General features: G+C 40.7%; 1 protein-coding gene across 2 annotated transcripts; it reads right to left on the bottom strand.

The window, feature by feature from the left end:
- Positions 1-1,165: 1,165 nt before the first annotated feature.
- Positions 1,166-21,172, bottom strand: LOC119025630 (rho GTPase-activating protein 6-like). Of its 2 annotated transcripts, none has more exons than XM_037109365.1 (13): positions 20,916-21,172; positions 9,653-9,812; positions 8,744-8,815; positions 7,655-7,917; positions 7,277-7,472; positions 7,070-7,125; positions 6,692-6,842; positions 6,415-6,563; positions 4,721-4,900; positions 3,730-3,827; positions 3,305-3,567; positions 2,654-2,728; positions 1,166-2,569 (listed from the first exon to the last, which is right to left on the bottom strand). In XM_037109365.1, the coding sequence occupies exons 1-13, from the start codon at positions 21,060-21,062 to the stop codon at positions 2,028-2,030; spliced, it is 2,352 nt and encodes a 783-aa protein (XP_036965260.1). In that variant the 5' UTR covers positions 21,063-21,172; the 3' UTR covers positions 1,166-2,027. The 2 variants fall into 2 exon arrangements, with proteins under 2 accessions (XP_036965260.1, XP_036965262.1); XM_037109367.1 differs by lacking the exon at positions 20,916-21,172 and adding an exon at positions 13,499-13,633.
- Positions 21,173-21,407: the final 235 nt, after the last annotated feature.

The raw sequence follows: 21,407 nt of genomic DNA, 5'->3' as shown, positions 1-21,407 counted from the left end.
TCGCTTTAAAACACACATTCATAACGCAGTCTATTGATTTACACAATCTCGGTTATCTCGATAAGATCCATCACTTAGCAACTAATCATACAGCTGTATCCTCAAATATGCGTTGCTAGATTTTTATCAACTATGTGTAATCTGCACCAGATTTCGGTGGTTTTCCATTTCCTGCAGAGCTGCACACTCATTATGAGTACTTCTTGCAATTCCAGTACCTGAATAGTTTATTTTGTGGCAAAACGTGCCAGCTCAGATCTCTTATTTTCATTCACACACAGCAAGATTACTGCTGATAGAGGAAAATGCACTCTCTAGGCCCAGCAAAACAAGAGAGTGTGAAATTATACATTTTAAAACATAAAATAGAGCCATCATCCATAACACATGAAATCACCATTTTAAACATAGTGGGAAAAAAATGAGTTCAACAGGAGTTGCATTTAATCTGTAGATGTTTTTTTCAGATCTTGAGGAGGCAAACAATCATTTCCTGGTCTTATGCTTCCCCCTCGTGGACACATCAGGTAATTGTTTCACTGTGATCTCAACTGCAGGATAGACAATTATTGAGTAGCCATTGGAGTTAAATATCATGCTGATTCCTGAAAGAACTCCTACGGAAGAGTGTCAAGTCAGATTGCCACCTGGCACCAGAAAACAATGCCCTTACAGCAGTTTAATATGCACCCTGCCGACTTTCATATTTATTTTCTGTAACCAAATGTGGTAAAGCATGAGGCCATATGTCAAATTTGAGTAACAGTAAAGATGTCATTCTAAATATTAGTTTGGTGAATGTGAAAGTCACCCATGCGAATTGTCTTAAAAAGATCTTATATGTACTTAAATATCAAAAGTAATTTTCTGGTACAAAAAAAAGTAAAGTACACATTTTCTGCTGTGTTGAGCAATATTAGCCTGGTTAATCATTGGATCCTGTATTCAGCATGTCTATATTATCAGAATCATTTTTATCCAGTTACCAGCATTACATGCCATAAAGTAGCAGAAAATGAAAATACTCAAGTACAGTGGTTCAGTAAATGTACCGTGTTGTTAAATTCCATCACTGCTTTTAAAGACATACAAACCTATAATATAGGCTGATACATAATGCTTAAAGTGTGCAAAAAGCTATAAGTAATTGCAACAACAAATCATATAGAAATTAGTCTTGATGTTTATTTATGCAACTCACCCGCCAAAAGATGGTCTCAGTCATACATAATTACCTTGTATGGAGTTTTTTTGTTGTAGCTTACATTTATACTGTATATTTTACAATACTACTGTATACTGTTCTTAGATTCAGTAAAGTTTAGCAAGTGCCACATAGGTAACCTTTGTCCATAGCTGGAAAGAGGGATCTTTCCCAAAGCAAAAGAAATACCAATTACTGCTTGTTATTTTACCTTTCTTGCATATATATAACATATAAACAGAAAGTGAGTGCAGAAATTCACTAATATATAGCTTTACTTAAAATAGAGGAATACGCCTTATACAAAACACATCCTCCAGTTTTGTTTTCTGGAGAACAAACATGCGTAGTAATATGGACATATCTGCAGCATTTCCATAGCTAAGTAGATTGTAATATAACGAAACGAAACTCAACATTAAAGCACCAGCAGTGCACATCATAGTATCGCAAATTTAAGCCAAAACACAACATAAACACTGTTTATAGTTTTACATTCAGCATTAGAAAAAACCTTCATGGCTTCAAAGTAAGTATTAATAGATCATTCAAGTCTAAATGTGGTTGTAGATGTTTGTGTTGCAAATTATCTTAAGGCTTTAACACATTAAAATAAACTACCAAAAAAGTACAAAATTAGATAAAACAATCATTTTATGTCACGTTAACATGAACAAAAGAATTCATATATGTACAGATGAACACTCATGCAAAAAATAACAACACAGCAAAATAACAACACATTCAGACACAGTGCATGATGGCAGAATGACCCTGTTCTCCTGAAGTGATCAGTTTTGTACATGTAGGTATAAGTGGTGCATCACACCAGGGTTTCAGTCAGTGTGTCTTCATTGTCTTTTGACAGTATCTGCCATATATGCCACCTCTCTGTCTGCCAGTCCGGTGCACCAGGGCCCTTTGCTTCTCCGGGCCCATCTGCTGTATCTACAGTCTGGGCCTGCTGTGGGGTTTGAGGGTCAGGCTTATACGTGAAGAGGGAGGGTGTGGAGTGAGAAATATGCGTCTCCCTCAGCTGTCCGGAGTAATAAGGAGGAATCAAACCGTGCGTCCTGACCTTAATTAATGGACATACAGGGTGTCCTGTCCTTCCCACTAAGTTCTCCGAGCTGATGGCTCCCGATTGGTCGCTCAGTCGCTGATGTAATGATGATTGCGGTTGAGTCTGTCCTCTCTGGTCATGAGGGCCACTGCTGCTGCGAGTCACCGGGAGGTGTGGCCTGACTTCCAGCACGCCCAATGAGGTTTGTGTTGGCCTGACGGGCAGCTTGTTGTTACCTTGGTGACTGCTCAGCCCCTCTGATGATCCATACGACTCACATTCCGACATGTCTCCGAGGGAGCCTGGGAGAAAGCGCTCATTAACATCCGGCAATCATTAAATGTCTCAAGACCATCTGCAGCAACATGTACAGAGGAATCTATTACCGGTGATGTGTTGGCCAGTAAAATCCTTGCTGAGCAGTTCCTGCCAGGTGTCCCAGAAAGGATCATTTGATGCCTCTAACAGGAACAAAAGCGACAAGACGATTACTTAATTTGGCTTAATTGTTATTATAATTAACTATCAAAATGTGATATAAGTAAAATTGATAACAGAAAATAAGTCTGACGTCTATTAAAATAACACAGATACAAGAGGTTGTTTTGTCTTTAAGATGATTATTCAAGAAGACGTTCAAGAAATAGTTACGTTAGTTGATTGTTACTTTCATATATTTATGAAATTATTTTAGGAATCTCGTGTTCTTGCTGGGACTTAAATGATAAAATCGATATCACTCATGTCCATATGGTAAATATGAGGCTATAGCCAGCAGACGGTCAGCTTAGCTTTGCACAAAGGCTGGGAACAAAGGTATAACAGCTGGCCTGGCGTGGTCCAAAGGTACCTCATTTCCAGTATTTATGCTAAGCTAAGCTAACTGGCGGCTCGCTCCACTTTCACACTCACCCTACAGATGTGAGTTTGGTATCAAACTCCTCATTTAAAAGGCAAATAATCGTGATAGTGTCAAACTATTTAATTAATTTCTAACCTAAAATACTAACATTTACATTGCAATTTCTTTAGTATACCTTTGTCTGTGGAAAGCGTAGGAGAGGTGCTGCCAGATCCATCTTTAGAATGGCCACTGAGATTGTGCTGCTTAGAGAGTCTGGGGATCCTGTCTGACATCGGACTGCTGTCCTCAGGGAATTTATACAGCGGTCCATCTGACAGGACTGGGGAGTTGTTGTCATAAGGAGACACCTCTCCACTAGATGCTTTGATGGAGTCGTTGGATAAGCGCCTGTCGGTAAGAGAGAAGGACTCCTCCGCTCTGAGAGGGCCTTGGTCTCTGTAGACACAAAGATGACATGTTAATTATGATGTATACAATAAATATCCCAAAGGTGTAATCAGACATGATGTATTCTTGATCATTTGGAGGCAGAGAGACAGCTCTCTCTTTCATAAACTCACACACTAACATTGGATGAGACAAGCGGCAGAAACTCACAAGTGTTGAGAAGCCTTCCTCCGCAGTAGGTAATCTACGACGTCAGGATCAGTTTCTAGCAAACTCATCAGCACCTCATTCTGCAGGTCAGCAGGAACCTAACGGAATCAGATCATTAAAAAAAAAAAAAAAAAAAAACTTGTCAAATTTTATGCTATGTTACCTATGTTACCTCCACCAATTCTACACATTTGCTTGGGAGTACTACTGCATATGTGAATAAAGTTAAAGCCCTTTGTAAAATTGGTGGTGCTGCCCTTTAATGTGGCTGCACCTTTAATACTCAATCACACAAACAATTACATTAATTATATGCCTCTCCTGCATACAAATATCTCATCTTTCTTCATAATGCTTACCTTGCCTGAATTCCTCCTTCGCACAAACAATTTTATGCTGCCAGTATTTTCACAGAGCCTATGATGCAATGTACTGTAGCATGTTGTTTCTATGCTAAGAAGCAAAAATAATTAACAGCAGTTTAGAAAAGCAGAGCTAATGATGCAGAGCAAATGTCTGCTGGGCTTTTTTTCTGCCCTCTGGCTTCTTGAACAGATCATTTTCAGATACTCCAATTAACTGCATCTGCACTTAAGTTTGTGGCGGAAAGCGGAGAAACATAATGGAGATGAGGATCTCGCCCTAACTCCCAGTCATTGTCTATAAACAAAACAGAGGCGCCAGCGACACTTATTAACCTCTCCAGTGAGGCCTCTCATTTTAAAATGAGTGTTCGCTACACTGAATTTCACAGGGTTCAGGAGAGACAAACAAACTGCATGGATTTCAGTGTTTTACAGAGAGGCTACTTTGTTTGTGTGCACAAGCTGAGTCCTTCACAAAAGCTATAAAGTTATATTAATATTTTATTAGAGTGCTCCACTCAATTAAGCTTAAGAAGTAAACACTTTTCTGGCTAAGGGAAGATCTGACAAAGACCTTAAGATTGTTTAACTGTGCAGACCTTTGGTTTGCTGTGAGGAGGGCTTACCATAAATAGTGTACCACAAGTATTGATCATCCTTTCGACTACGCTGATGATGGCTGAGCTCTCCTCTGCGCGGGCGAAACTCTGGACGGCAAACTCTTTGTCTGAGTTCTTCTGCTTGTGTAAGAGATTTGGCCCAAAGATGGTGGCTAAATTGAGTGATGTCATCTTGTTTCCTGTGATCTGCAGGAGACAGAAGGAAGAAATCAATCATTTCTTCAGCCACAGTAATGCAAGCCCCTCAGTAACCCTTGTAGGCCATCTATTATGCTTTTCGCAAGGTCAAAGTCCACACCAACGGAAGTAACCCAAAGTAAACCTCATCACACCCAAATTATTACCTTCGTCAACCCAAATTTGACCCCACCAATTACATGAAATGTTTTCTATACTGAAATGATTTATATTAAAGTTAACTATGCAGCCAAATTCCTCTGGTTTTTCTTTTCATCTCCCCATGTGCTCACTCACAGGAATCAAAACTACTACACGCATAGAGTAATTATGGTATTAAGAGTGAGTCTTTTTTTGAAGACAGACCCTCGTGGGCATTTGGGAAAAGGTCGGGAATGTGCACCCAACACAGGCCTGCCACCATCAATAAGGCTGGCTCTGCCTTCTTTTGTTCAAAGGGACCAAGAAGACCTCTTCACCTTTATAGTATGTATGCGTGAGGGACAATGCCAAGAAGAAACTTGTTTTATATCTGTGGGAAACAATCTCTGATGTAATCATTAATGCGGAAAAAAATGATCATCAAAACACCCCCAAAACATCATAAAGACAAAATTGCAGTATTTCAGAACTGGCCACCTGTCAAATTCACACTTAAAACAAATAGAGGGCAGCATATCAGCGGAGTAACTTGTAGCTAACTGTAACTGCTGTTAGCTACTTGGCTCAGTTACCCATGCAGCTAGTGGTTCAGACTGGGAACTCTGGCACCAGGGGAGTGTTAGTGTGTACAAAACTAGTACAGGAGCTGGTTAGCATGCTAACTTCAGCAGATACCTCTGCACACAATATACAGATAATGTCAAAACTGTTATTTCTTCACTTTCTGATGTTAATTTCAGAATTTTTCCTCATGTTTTCAACTAAAATTACTTCCATATTGTCCATTCCAATCGCGATGCTGTTGACGTACACTGGCTTCATGGAGTAGAAAAAATTACTGTTGCCTGTCGGCACAAATATGTAGATGTTGAGATAAACTGTTTCTAACCATGAAACACTTCCTTACTCCTCTTATTCTCTGCAACACATAAACTGGGGGAGTAAATAAAGACCAAACTGTATGATGCATGTAGAGGCAAACCGTTTGTGCAGTTTATGTGCAGCAGGGTGATTCATGTTGACTGTGCATCATTTAATCATGATACCCACAAAGGATCATTATGCATAATTTGCTGTGCTTTGGCGAAGCGCTTTCTTCAAATTAGAGGCTGCAGATGTACCAAACATCTGTCTTACTGCCCTCTGATGGCTGCTGGAATTCATCACAATCACATTAAACTTGTAAACAGTTCATTTACATTTTTCAGGATTATGCCGTGACAGTTGCTTGTTTCTTTAATATTTCTCTGTACGTGGTGGTTGAATCAACAAGTGTAAAAATGTGTGACAAACCAGGAGAGTAGAACACAGGTGGCCTCAATTACACTGCTATGGAAAGAGGACATGCACAGTTTCTTTACCTCATGTCCCTCATTGTCTAGGCTGTCGTCAGCATGTGCAGCCACTGTGGACAGCAAGCAGAGGAGGCGCTGCAGCGTATCGCTGTTACAGGGAGGAAGCAAAAATATCAGGAGCTGCAGGGTGCTCTCTTGGTCTGAATTATCCAGCACTGCAGACAAAAAAAAGGCCATCGCATGATGTCAGTAAAAAAAACAAAAAAAACACACAACTAAAATTGTAACGAAAGCATAGTGACTTGTTAATTTTGGCTCCAGAGTATGTATGTGTACTCCTCACATATTGTGTTGATGAAAGCCGTGTAGAGCTCTCTTGTCAGCAGAGGGTCAGGCATGTCTCTGAGGAACTCTTTCAGCAAGGCAGCGACATCGTGGACGCTGTGCTCCTCATCCAAATGTACCTCCCATCCTTGGTCGAACTCCTCGCGTAGCTGGATGAAATATCGCGACATGAATAAAACTGATTCTCATAGTTTATACAATATATTCAACTGCAAAGGTGTGTTAAAGGACAAGTTCTCCTCAAACTTCAGTCATTATTTACACAACCACAGAGAATGCGGCAATGCTGTTTTGGTGTGAAGCTCCAGAAATGTCTTGTGGACTACCAAACTTTACCAGAATCTTCATCAGTATGACCTAGCTGAAATCATCATACCTGTCGCACTCTCTTCTTGGAACTCCCAACACGGAAAATTCCAACCGTCTGCAGGCCTGAGAAAAGACGAAGAAGCTCACTTAGTGCCGGTGCTTTGGCTCATTATCAGCCTCAGCACACAAGTTTCCACAGTGATATGCAGGACTATGGCATGTAATGTTAACAATTTGCACCATTCTCAGATAGTGGTACTTTAATAATGTGTACCGTGTTTTTCAAGGTGCTGGCAGCAGAGAGCCACCACCCTGGGCACCTGTCTGTAAATTGGGTTGAGGCTGAGCTTTTTGTCATGACGCTTCTCCCTGTTGCCAGCTGCCTCTACTGGCAGAGACAGCTGGAGGGCCTCCAAGAGCCGAGACTGGTTATCGTCAAGGTCAGTGATGCAGTCCACAGATACTCCGCCCTGTAAAGCAGATGGGTGACAACCGTACAGTGAGTGATAAAATGTGGCTGCATCATCCGCCCACTGAGTGAACACCCCCCCCCCCAAGAAAAGTCACAAATTCCCAGAGAGATCTCGTGTGCAAGTGTAATCAGACAGATTTCCTGTCGCTCTGCGGCAGCGTGTTTTGAGAAATGCCTCACCCTCCTGCGCGTCCGTGGGGCAACGTCTAGTGTGCTGGGCAGAGGTGAATCATTAGGGGTCTCAGAGGTGGAGCTCATGGACGAGTTGCTGCTGGAGAGCTCCTTGTTGGCCCTTTTGAAGCTGGAGGTGAGGTGGAGGAAGGATAGCATCAATTCAGTGGGGTCACTGTGCCCCTCCCGCAGGGGATCGTGCCGCTGCTTGTGTCTGCGGTCATTGGATATGACCTGTGACAGCGGTATGCCAAACGCCTGGGGCGAATTCTCTGTGGTAGGTAAAAAGGCAAGACAGGGAGACTTTAAGTTCATCATTTTGGCCCCAAGTGAACTAGGAGATGTTGAATTATTCCTAATATGTGCCTACCACATCAGCATTTTATACATGTTACCCTCTGGATCTTGTATTTTCCAGACAAAACTGTGTTTCCATTCATTCTTTATAAGTAAATAAATACTGCTCTAAGTAAATATGACAAGAGAAATGCCAAGAACAGCTCTCTGCAGTGCACACTCAATATTCACAGCCAGGGAGTGCATACTTTGTGAAGTGCCTTTGTAAACAGAAGGGGTAGAAGAGGAAAGAGGGGGCTGGCCGTGCTGGAGGATAGGCTGTAATGAATGAGCCACCACTTAAGATTGTTTTTGTTATTTCCCTCGACTGCCCCGTCTGACAGAGAACATCACTTTCCTGCCACATTGTTGCAACGGGCGCGGCAGTCGAAGATCACAGCTCCCTCTGAGACTTCTTTACTGTACTGTAGATTCCGATCACTCAGAGCTCCACGGGTATAAACAGCTGAGAACGTCTGCTTGAGTGAGTCTACACAGCTTCAACCGAAACTATCAAGGAGTATCTTTTTTAGAGTGTCAGAGGCTGACTAGACTAGAAACCAAAGGGGGATAAAAGTCTGACAGGTCTCGCTGGCTCTCTCACAGACCTAAATAACAATTGTTTATCTTTACTGGTTTTGGAAAAAGAATAACAAAAACATCACTGAGTGTCGTGAATTTTTCTATCTAAAGACAGTTTGCAGGAGGGAGCGCTAACATTCCCCTGACTGAATAGAGAATACCCAGCACATCTCATATTACCTTTGTCTCTGCTCTTCTCTTTAGATAACGAATCCAACTTCCGCCTGAGTGACTTCTTGTGCTTGTGGCCATCTGTAAAGGGGCGGAGGGGGTCACAATTCAATATGAGAACTCTCGTTAATATGCTCCTGCTCTGACTCGCACCACTTGAAAATCTTAGGCTAATTTCCTCAATAACTACAAGTTTAAAATGAGCTTGGCAAACTTCTCATAATGTGTCAAGACAAAGATGTTGAGGTTTGTTTGGTCAAACAGTATGTTTAAAGGTGAACTATGTAGTTTTGGGAAGACATTTTAACTGAAAAAGAAATACCTACATTCATGGTTAAAAAACTAAATAAACAAAATCTCTATGTTTCCATGACAGAATGACCTGAATAAACAAACCAACAAGACCTAAAAGGACAACACAATTTTGTACTGTTTTACTTAGTATATATGTGGCGGACCCTGCCACCTTTCTAGCTTCGAATTTAATTTTCCTCTGAGAAGAGCTTTTTTATTCAGTTATGGAAAAAATGTATATCTATGAGTCTGCATTAGTACCTCATTAATATTATAAATATCTAAAATTAAGAGTTTGGATTTCCCTCCCGTAACTACATAGCGCCCCTTTAAAGGTGGACACAGTCTCCCACCATGATATCAATTTAACAATCACAGTTAATTGCAAGCAATCATGACCATCACATTGTTACATAAGAAGGGAAATAACTCTACGCATGTAATAACAGAGACAGAAACGCTTTCTGCCATTTTGCTGTTTCGGCAAGACATGCCATGACACGCTTTAGGTTTCGACGGATAAGAAAGTGGGCTATTACCTTGCAGGTGTGTGTGTGTGTGTGTGTGTGTGTGTGTGTGTGTGTGTGTGAGAGAGAGAGAGAGAGTGTGTGTGTGCATTAATACATTTAGGGATGGCGATGTGGCAGCCCAGGTCGTGATCCCGCAGGAGTCTTTGGAAGGCCACGTCCTGTAGACGAACCCTCTCCAGCTCTGAGAGGCTTTGCAAGGGGACGGGCTTCAGGCCAACGCTACGTCCTGACTCGCTGCTCCAAGTGAAGTCACCCTGGACACACACACACACACACACACACACACACCAGAGGCATCAATCATTGCCATCATATGCTTGTGACCAATCATACCCTCTTCAGACCCTCAGCATGCCTGACAGATACCTTCGCTCCACCTGCCATCTGGAACATTAATCATCTGCAGTTACTTTCCCATGACAAATACCGACAGCTAACACAGCAAACACAGCCTGTTTTCAGAGATCTCCACACGGGCTTATCTTCTTGATGCCAGGATGCAGCATTTGTACTGTATGTTCTGTGTAATTCAACACAAATGTGTTTTTTCTGTTTGCACAAGCGAGAATTGAGAGTTGTTGACATTATTAAAACCATCTGGCAGGACTTCTGGAAGCCGGGACATGTTGTCTTTCCAAAGAAAGCAGCGTGAATACTGATCATGTAGATTATCTCATTTTACAACTGTCAATTAATGCATATGCTTAATGCATAATAAAGCAAAAACACTTCATCAGCTCTCTAATGTGAAATACCTCATTTTCATTCAATCCCTCCTTCCCTCAATAAAGTGCACAAAGCTGCACATAATTTGTGTGCACACGCCACTGATTTCTGAATATATCATCATCACTATATATATCAACAATATTTTCTAAACAATACTGCAAAAGTTAACCATTCTGAAGTTTCAGAACTGCCCCAGTGACGGGGCAAATAATCTGATCTGAAATCCCCAACCTTTGAGCACGTCCATACTGGAGATTACAGTGCTTTGATCCGGTACAGTTGAGCCAATCATACGAGCCATGTTCTAAAGAGGCTTAGTAACTCATTATCAGGATAAGGCTTACGCTAAAGTGGCTCACTCCCATTAAATGAGAATTACGACCGTGGTACAGTAGCATACTTTTAATTTGGAGTACACGTTCCTGTATTGCGAGGCAGATCCATTTTTACCGTGGTCTCCTATGTACGCCGCACAGCTAACAGCAGGTTAACCTCCTGGGATTAGGTCCAGTCCCTGTACACAGCCCGACCACTGACCAATCAGATCACTGGAACAGGATTCTGACAGGGACCAAAGTACTGATGCTGTAATAAAGTAACAAGTAATAAATATTCCAAGATTTTTGCTATGACTCAATTTTCTCGTGCACGTATCGCAGTTAGGCGTGGGGCAATATGAAAAGGTCATGTCACAATTATCGTGTCCAACGTAATCGCTAGCCCCGATGTTATCCCGATAATCATCAAAATATTCTTAAAACTTTAACATTAAAATTGCACTAAAATACACTGGACTCACTTTAACGATGCAATTTGTTCAGAAATAAATATTTTTATTGCATCAATAATGGGACACACATCTTTTTCAGTGTGAAAAACAACCATTCACAGACTTTTATATTAGTAATCATAAATCATGAGCTCTACCTGCTTAAAGAAATGATAAGTCAAGAGTGGTAATGTCACCTCTCTGTCATTTCTTGGTCTGGAATCCTCATTATTTACACAAATCTGATTCCAACCTATTTTTCTGGGGGATACAAAGAGGCTTTGGCAATTTGAAATAAATGAGGTGTGTGATGATTTCACAATTATCCTGATTTATGGTTATCCAGAAAAGGAACATTCACCACGATCAACTTATTGTTAGAGGGTGTTTATACACACACACACACACACACACACACACACACACACACACATATACATATACATATATATATATATATATATATATATATATATATATATATATATATATATATATATATATATATATATATATATATATATATATAAAATCCCATCCCTCCACCTAATTTCATATTAGATATTTCATGGCTATGACGTAGTCCCTTGTAAACAACAACATTTAAGTTACATCAATTAAGCATGGCAACTGTGGACTGGTACAAATGTAGGACAGCAAATTACAGTCAGGTTTGCTGACGTTCCTCTTGTGTGATCATATTCGAGTAGAAATTTTCTCCGTCTCTGATGTGAGGGGTCGTTTGGATTCCCACACTGATTCTCTTGGTCAGCGGTGTGACGTCCTCGAATCAGACCCAATTGCTCTGGAATTCAAAGTACTGTGTACTGCATTTTGATGCAATACCCCTTCAGCTATTCCATAATCAGTGGTTTGGGTGTATCGTGCCCAGGCATGATATTTGAGCACACAATCACTTGGGTGCAGCATTGAACTCTTACCCACTAAATCTTCTTACTGTTATTGTCAGAAGATCGATGAGTGAATAACGAAAAATAAACAGATCTACAGGTTTATATAGTAATCATAAATAATACTCTTCTTTTTCTAAAATAACTTCTCGTTATCTTTGTTATTATAGAGGGAGTCATTGTTAAAGTTGGATGAATCTGCTGTTTCTTATCACACTGACCTATTGAAGCCATTGCTTTACAATCTGATATAAAGAATTTCCAGATTTTCCATGCTGCCTCTCCAAATCACAGTGCTTTAAATCACTGTTGTTGTTTTTCCTCCTTCTGAAAAAAAAAGCTGTCTTGTCTGACAGTGATTAGACTTAAAATGTTCCTTTGCAGATTTTTTTCAGCTATTTCTATAATGTTGCAACACTCCTAGCAAGAAAGCAAGAATACCAAATTTAATTGAATTTTAATAATTTAATTCAAATTTATCAAATGAATCATTTTATCTCAACCCTGTCCCTGTTCTGGCTGCGCAGTGTGATTCAAAGCCTTGAAACACAAAAGCTTTTGTTAGCACTCACTGGAATACAAAGAGAGGAAACATGCAAGGTGGTTCATACAAAAAAAGCGAGATTGCACATTCAGATTACACCGAATCGACCCCTCTTAACTAAATGCAGTGGGGTGATGAATATTCCTCAGTGTTCAGGAAGCTGTTGAATGGAGCATTGTGGGAAGAGTTTCCACAGGGGTCCCTACACTCCATCCACATTATTTTGTTTTAAAGTCACTCAGTACTCTGAATTCTGCTCAGCTGTTTAAGAATTACATTTTGATTGCAGACACCGCACACCCTTAGTCTTGTCATTCCTACAAGTATAGCAGTGTTGGCAAACTACAACAACACTGGGCTGTGCTTTGAAACTGGAAAACGACCAGCAGCAGCACAAAAACTCATTCAATTACTCACATCCTGTTATTCTTAAAATAAATAAATACATAGATGTGCTCAACAGAGTAAACTCCAGGCTAATTGAGATGCAAGGTTAGCCAGATAGCCACTATCCCCCCCTTTGCTAATGTCAATTAGCAAGTCTCTATAATTAACGTGAGGTCCTTGGAGGTCTGGACTTGTAAGAGGCTAACTTTAATGATGTTGACCCACTCTAAGTGTACATGAGGAGTGGGAGGAAGCGGACACGCATGAGTTGGAAACACAGAACTGCTCAGCAATTACTCAGTACTATTTTAATGAGCTGACACGACACTTGAATGCGTCGTGGGACGTTCGCTTCCCCCGCGCCCATTGGGATGTTTCAGCACTTTAGAGAAGTCTGGCTACTAGCATAACGTGACATAACATGTCCCGCGTTAACGTCATTCCGTTTCGGTCTACCTGCAATTCCTTCCTCCACTTTTATGACTTAGTTTTAGACACCGGGGAGCATTCCTACACAAAAACACACACGATAAATGTAATGTTCGGACTGCTAAACTCGAGGTTGGTGAGACAGACCAACGGGAGCTAACGTTTACTCACGAGATAGGTGATGCGTCGCTCGACAGGGGGGCGCCACATGACGACACTCAAACTTTTTAGACGACCACCTCAGAGCTTAAAGCTGAATAACAAATCGACGCCATCTGACTCCAGGAGAGACGAACCCACGTAGGTACAGTCCACAACATGCTGTCCCCCCAGCCAAGCTGAAGCCCGGGTCCAGGTCTCACTCAGACGTAGAGCACGTCCAACGGCTGAGTTCCATCCCGGTGAGAGACGCGAGCCTCATGAATGACAGTTGATGAATGGGCTGGGAGGGGCAGCACGGAGGGAAAGATTGAGCCCCCACCCCTTGAGAAAGTTAGGTAACCTTACACAAACCACTGAACAATAGGATAAAGATAAAGAGATAAAGCACCTTAAACTGCACACGCAGGTAGCGTTGGAGTTTAAAGGGGCACTAATATGTATTTTTTTTTTTGTTGTTGTTTGTTTGTTTTTTAAGAAGATATTCAAATTCAGAACTGTAATACTTACAGAATTAAGTTCAGAAATGTTATGTATCATTTCCACGTATTTAAATGCGTCTGAGAGGCAGTTGGTTGTTTTTTTTTTTATGTAAAACTAAACTATAACTATATGAAATAGTTTGAAGGAAAAGGTATATAAACTGATCAAATTCAGTCTAATCTTTTTCTTCAAAAAATAATCAGGGCTAAAGTGGTGGCGACGTTTAAAGTCATGCCGCCACAACACGGTCTATTAGCCTTTTAGCATTAGCTTTTTACATCTAGCGATTTAATTTATGCTTCGGATATCTGCCAGAAAAGTGGTGTTCATTGGTGAAGACTATCTTGCTGAACAAAACATCAACGTGTGTTTGCCACAGAGATTCTATTTTGGCGATATACTGAAAACCCAGGTCTAAGATCCCCAAAGCTCTTTGTCGAGAGAACCAGGGCGATGCTAACGTCAGAAATACGTCATCGCTACACCACTCTATTAGCAAAATATCAGAGATTTAGCTCACTTAAAAGCTGGAGAAATATAAAACGTAACTACTGGGAATCAATTGATGTGGCTGACATTAAGTGAGAAAATATATTGTTTGGTTTGTGCCATTTCCGGTGAAGTGCTCGCTGATCAAACAGCTGGTAGCTAACAGCTCCATGTAGCAAATCTGTGGGAAGTGATTGAGAAAGAAAAAACACTGCTGTTTTTACTCAGGTTATTTTTTTCTGATGTGCTATGACTCAACTGGTCAACTCGAAATGATTTGGGACTTTAATATCTTTACATGATTCTGAGGTCTTGGCACAACTAGCAGAGTTAAAACAGATGCTAGCTACTTCAGCTGATCCACTGCTTTTTGCAAATATATCAGAGTGGCTTTAGCCTTCTCTGTGCCTTTCAGTCTTGCTGTTTGTGCTGGAATGAGTTTGTCAGTGCTAAGTAGGATCCTGATAAACAGGAAGAGGCATGTCAGACACAAACAAAACATTTTGAAGGTGATCCAAACACTCAAAACGTGGAAATCCTTGTTCATGAGCACTCAAGAGCACTTGATCAGTATCTTTAGTAAACAAAAAAAAAAAAAAAAAAAAACAAGAAAAACTCAATACTGAAGTCTCAAAACAGTACTACAGACTTGTGCCTGTGAACCAATATTAGTATGCATTTAAGCACATACACAGGATCCCTGTGCTGAGTTAAGTCTAATCCATTTATTGCATATGCCAAAAATGTGTTCATATACATACAGTGTATATATAGATCAGGGATTGAACAAGACCAGTAATTACAGTTTCTATTTAACATTTTAGGTTATTACATTAGTTTTAATTCACATCAAGAGCACATGAGAACACTGTGCTAAAGCAGCTGGAACAGGAGCTGCCTGGGGCCTAAAATCATATTGTCATATTATGTCATAATGGAGCAGAGTCAGCAGACCACCAGCTTCATGAGCCTGCAGATGGGATTAAATGTCCGTCCTGTCGACTGCAATTAGGCCAGTAATATCGTTTTTTCCACTTTTGTTCAGCTACAAGGCGAGGCTCCATTAACTTAGTGTTTCAAAAGGGCAGTCAAAACAGCAGTGCAGTCAAATCCCATGTGTCCAATTAGTTGGAAATCACTTATGCACTTAGATTTCCCCTCGTAGCATTGAAAAGTTCACTGGCATGCTTTTCAGTCGAAAGGTTGAGTGTCTCACGAAGGTTTCCAGTGCTTTAGTCAAAAATATTTGTATTATTATCTGCCCTTATAAACTTTAATTGGAGTCTTTCTTTCAGCATTGTTGTTGCTTTTTTTAACCTCCAGCTTTAGTAGCATTAAGAGAAGGCTAGTAAAATACTGAACATGGCTAGATTCGATGAGTCTCCACATCTTGCATTTTCTGAAAAGAAGCTGGATACAATCAGAACATATTTAGCGACACACTTAAGTATTTCATTTCTTTTTTGTGAGATTTAAGTGGCTTCGTAACAGAGACTCTTCCTCCCTCAGGCAGTATGTCCTCCACAGTGCTCCAAGGCATGCAGTTGACATTCCATCTTAACACGCCATCAGCTCAGCGCTCTCACACTTCTCTTTCTCTGCATTAAGTGATTCCACCAAAATGCTCGAAATTTAATACAGCTAATATTTTAAGAACTAAGGTTGCAGCTTTGCTTTCTAGCATTTGAAAAAAGGATGTACATTTAAAACTGCACACTTGTTAGTGATGTGGGATAAATATTCAAAGGCAACAAATGAAAAGTGAGATTTTCTCCAGTCACCTGGATCATACTTATTATAGTTATAAATCTTACAATGTGAAGAATAATGCCTGAATTCAAGATGCTAGCACACACCTTCAAATACTACCAAGTGTCAACCCCTTTATCTTTGTCCCAGTGATTAATGGCCCTTATTTGGTCACAACATTCCTACAGCAGAATGACAAATGGCTCCCTCTAAAGGCTTTGTTAGTTTCTGCAATTTACCATCTCTTGAAAAGAAGCCATGTGGACTGAGTGGAAATCAGGCCTTCTCTTTTTTTACAGTTGCATATCTGATCTGGCTGTTTAGAGCGACTTACAAAAGGTATTTCACTCAAGGCTTATTAAATAAATGAAGATTACATCACACATGGCCTGAAGTCCCTTTCAAAATCAGCCTTTGTCCAAAGACAAGGTTCAATGTGGGCAAAACAGAACAAAGAAAAAAGAATCAGACGCTGAATGACGGTTAATAAGTTAGGGTTTGACGTAAAAGATTTAACCAAGATGCAAAATGTTCCAATATCTCAGAGGGTCTTCATATTCAGACGCTTGTCCAATAACAAGTTTGGTTTAAATGAATTCTAAATGTGATGGAGAGAAGGGATCCAGAGTTATTTTAAACAGTAACTAACCTGCAGTCAGGCAGTTTTGCGTCATGATATTCAAAGGCATCCACAACAATTATGCAATATGGTGAGCAGGCGTGTATAGAAAATCGATGCATATCAACGATTTTTTTTTGCCAGCTGCTGCTCAAAATGAACTTTAGTGTACAGTTAAAGCTGGCTTAAAAGCCCGTTTGGAGCTCTCATGTCTGTTTCTGTAACCTTCCACTCCAAAACCAAAATAATCCATAATGATCCAACCTCATAAAACTTTCCGTCTGAGTCCTCTCCCTCGGTTCAGCGTGTCCACTGCATCATTGTGCCTAAAACAACGTTCGCCAGTAAACAACGTTCTCTACTGAATACGTTGATGTTATTTGATGGCGAGTGTAGCGCGAGGAGATGTGGGGAAGGCTAAAGACAGACGGTAAAGACTGTTCACAAGCCTTTACTTCTTTCGGCATAGCTGACACCTTAAAGGATAAGCTCACCCAATAATGAAATTTCAGTCATTATCCTCTCAGTCTGATGCAGATGGAAAGACAGTTGATGTTTCATAGTCCACAAAACATTAGCTCCGGACCCAACTTCCCATCATTGTTGGGGTGAGTGGTCAATGACTGGATTTTCATTTTTCAGGTGAACTTAATCAGTGCAGGTATCTAGCTGCTTGGACTGGGACTACGCTTTCACTTACAAGATCCTGTGCAGTCTGTCAGTTATATAACTAAAACTAGATTTAATCGAAGTGATGTGAAGTCAGTGGTGATTTAAAGCTAATCCACTGTTTGTTCTTGTTTCATCAGACACAAACTGGATGCAACGGGTGCCGCACCTTCAAGCCAGCAGGTTTAGCTCCGTGCCACGCAAACGGACAGTCTCCCCGTGGGAAGAAGTATGTGCCTGAGGGACTGCAGCCAAGGATCAGGTCATGCTGCTGCGCTGTGAGAAATAAAAGTTGCGGAGGCTTTCTTCATGTAAACCAGATGTCTCTGCTTTCCATCACAGCTCAGCCTACTGACACCCTGAGCGAGCACACCTCTAACAGAGCGCCAGGACGTTCAACCTATGGAAAACGCAAAGGTCATTTGCAGCATAGATCAAACATACCACTCTGACACTACTTTTTAAACAAGGGACGGGATGTGTTTCTGTGCCAGGGTCATGCTGCTACATGTAGGTTACTGCTATCCATTTATTTATGACACGTATGACCAAACACATAGCACTGATTGATATCCATTGATTGTAGACTCAGCAGGCTGTGGCACCAGGTATGTGTCGTGTGAATGGTCCCCTATGTGATTCACTCCGAAGCGCGATAAATATACAGTGGATGGAATGCACGAATCTAAATACAGTAACTTTTTGTTTCTACAAGATGCTTAGACGGGTTGATATATAGTACATCTCATAAAAGTAAAGTCTTGTAGAGCTGGGGCTGTTATTGGGTGGGGGAGCAGCAGTGTTTTGTCCAAAGGGAGAAAACTTGTCAGTCTGACTTCACTCATGTTGTTGCGACCGTATCTTAGATACTATTGTCCTTGGATGAACCCCTGGTTGGGTATTTGCACGGCCAGAAAATGTGACTTTCATTACGGACTCAGAGTGACGTTTGCATACAGCAAGGGACTTAGTTTAAGCCGACAGTGTGGTCATGTGAGTCTCCAGGAAGGATCTCGCACTTCAAACCTGAGCTCAAGCGGCTGGAGTTCTCCTCAATGGCGTGTCGGAGCTCTAGAAATGCAATAGCAGAGCTGTACCGTCGACAAATACTCCAAAAGGTCTTGCATTTGTAGAGGATTCATACTTAATTACAATGTCAATTACTGACAATGTGTCCAAGGTTCCTATCAGCAGTGGAGGTAACATTTTCCAACTTTACAATGCTTGGCAAAAACTAGGCTGTAGTGCAGCTATGGTGTTGGCAGCAGTACTCCCCAAAGTCATAAATCAATTTAAATATCTTTTCTGACACAGAGCTGTCTCCAGTATTAATCAGCTTCATTCAGATTTACTGTGATTACATTTCTAAGAGCTCTGGCTGTAGGATCTGGGTTATTGTTGATGGCTGAAAGAGAGAGCAGATACCTGGTATTCATTACAAGCCTATTATAATGTCACGTCTGCAATACATTTCCATTATACTAAACAAACAGTGTTACCATGAGGACCGACCTAAGTGCAGCAGTAGACAGTGGCTCGAGTTATGAGTCGAGTTATTATTCGACATTGCTTCATGCTATAAATCAAATATAAATTTATCTCTAACAGAAGAAAAGATGGACATTGTCATCTGAACATGCTTTTATATATTTTTCCTATTCATATTCCTTTCTGCTAATCATGTGACATAGTAAGGCACCTCACCATGAACTCAACAACCATGGATAGTAATCTTTTTCTGCCCATCCAGGCCTTAAAGGTGTAATTTACAGAGTATGTTCAGAATTCAAAAGTAGCTCCAAAATCATCCGGGGCGGCATTTTGCCTGAGTATTATCACCTTGGCTATAGATAGCTACTGTTAGCTAATTAAAATGTATGTGTATATGTGAATATATGACACATAAGACAAAAGGGATGGAATGTAACCAAGTACATTTACTTGAGTGCTGTACTGAGGTGCTTGTACTTTACTTGAGTATTTCCATTTTCTGCTACTTTTACTTCCTCTCCACTACATTTGGTTTTCAATCAGATAAAAAAAAAAAAAAAAATATATATATATATATATATATATATATATATATATATATATATATATATATATATATATAATATATATATATATATATCAGATAATCAGAAAAATCCTGAATATCAGATCCAATAATCAGCCAGGCCGATAATCTGTTAATTAGCTCGTGGTTCAGTTAGCTGTGGAGCCAGCAGCCCTAGAGTTTAAGGTAGAGGACAGTTTGACTGGATACAGTATGGAGGTGATTTACAGCAGCTCTAACCAACTGACTTCAGGGATGACAAAACACGACAAGAAGTGGCAGGAGAGGCATTTTTTCACAATAATGTCTCACCACATTTTATAAATACGGACCTAGTGAATTTTCTGGGTTTTAATTTAAATTTTCTGTCATTAACCTATTCTTAGGGCAATGCACACTTTCACAATGCCTAAATCTGGTAATTGTGTACACTTCCATCAAATCGAAGCTTGCCACGTTTGTCAGGCTGGAAGCTTTACTGCACAGGAAACGGATAAATCGGCACCCATCGCAGCCTCTTCCACACTTTTTCCACAGCTTCACCTTAAAAGTCTTTATTCTGATGTGGGAAAGTAATCCCTCTGTGTGTGTGTGTGTGCACGCGTGTGTCCGTGTGTCTTGCCACACACTTGCCAAATGTGGCAAAACTTTTCCAGTCACAGCTCTTTCAGCAAGTCAGGACAAGCAAACGCGTCAGCTGACATCATGTCATGAAAAGGCATGAGCTGAATCACTTTCTGGTGTCCAGTGACGCAGCTACAAAGCTACAATAATCACACATAGAGACACTTTGTCTGTCGTGTTTGTCATAGACGACTTGATGTTGCAATGGTGGAAGAAAACGTTTTCCCTTTGATTTTTTTTTTTTTTGTCCCATTTGAGAGTATATATATGACGATAGCATGTACATTTACATTGTGATCGTTTCATGACGTGCTCGTCCAGATCAATGAAACGTATAGACCAGCTTATACATGACTGCATCTTCCTTTAGGAAACTGGAGCTACTTCCGGAATTCGGACACACCGTACAGCGCTGAGCCGCGCGCTCTGGAGCTTTAACTCTTCTTAGTAGATCTTAATTATCGTGATGCGATAAGAAAATACATCTTAACAGCAATGTACGTAAAAAAATAAAATAAAATAAAAAATCCGAATAACATCGTAAGCCAAGTTTTTTTTTTTTTTTTTTTTAAACACTTTGCACTAAGTCTGTGAAAAATCCCATTTTCATCATCAAGTGATCATCATCAAAATCCTGTCACTCATCACTCAACTTATACCTCGACATGATTCGGAAGCAGCAGGGCAAATCCAGATTTCCAGTGGGTCAACTCTTGGTTTCTGACAGCAACTTCACTGACCTTATACGACGTCTCCTCCGCGTCGGTGCCATAATGTCGCATGAGCGCCGGGTCCAGGCTCCTGGTCTGCCTCAGTCTCCGCTTGGCGATAATTTTGGGGCTCAGCGAGCACGAGAAAACACTGCTTAACAGTCCTTGAGCGGACATGTCTCCTCTCAGCCGGTCAGCTTTGCTATTAAAGAAGTGGAGAGGAGATTCATATCTCTGCTACTGGTCCAAGCAGAGCGGAGGAGCAGCAGCGCTCCACAGCAGCAGCAGCAGCAGCAGCAGCAGGTCCCCAGCAGCGCGTCACCATGCTGGAGATTATGAAATACGCGCCTGGAGTCCCTGGTAACCCCCCCAACACCTCCCACATACTCTGACTCAGTACTTCCTCCTTTCATCATTTTAATAACAATATAAAAAAAAGAAAAAGGAAAAAAAAGAGAACGACATGGAAAGTAGTTTCCCCCCGAAACACCAAAACAAACAATTAAGCATAGAGGAATTAGG

This window comes from Acanthopagrus latus, chromosome 9, assembly GCF_904848185.1.
Source record: "Acanthopagrus latus isolate v.2019 chromosome 9, fAcaLat1.1, whole genome shotgun sequence".
NCBI classification, from domain to species: Eukaryota; Metazoa; Chordata; class Actinopteri; order Spariformes; family Sparidae; genus Acanthopagrus; species Acanthopagrus latus.
Note: the sequence above shows the minus strand (reverse complement) of the source record. Positions and strands in the feature narration are given on the sequence as shown.

What these genes read in the sequence shown, in the direction of transcription:
- LOC119025630 (XM_037109365.1), bottom strand. Translation starts at nt 21,062, where the DNA reads ATGTCCGCTCAAGGACTGTTAAGCAGTGTTTTCTCGTGCTCGCTGAGC. An exon ending in CCAGCACCTTGAAAAACACG is followed by an intron (nt 7,126 to 7,276) that starts GTACACATTATT and finishes GTCTTTTCTCAG; the next exon opens with GCCTGCAGACGGTTGGAATT. An exon ending in TACGCTTTCCACAGACAAAG is followed by an intron (nt 2,729 to 3,304) that starts GTATACTAAAGA and finishes TGTTCCTGTTAG; the next exon opens with AGGCATCAAATGATCCTTTC.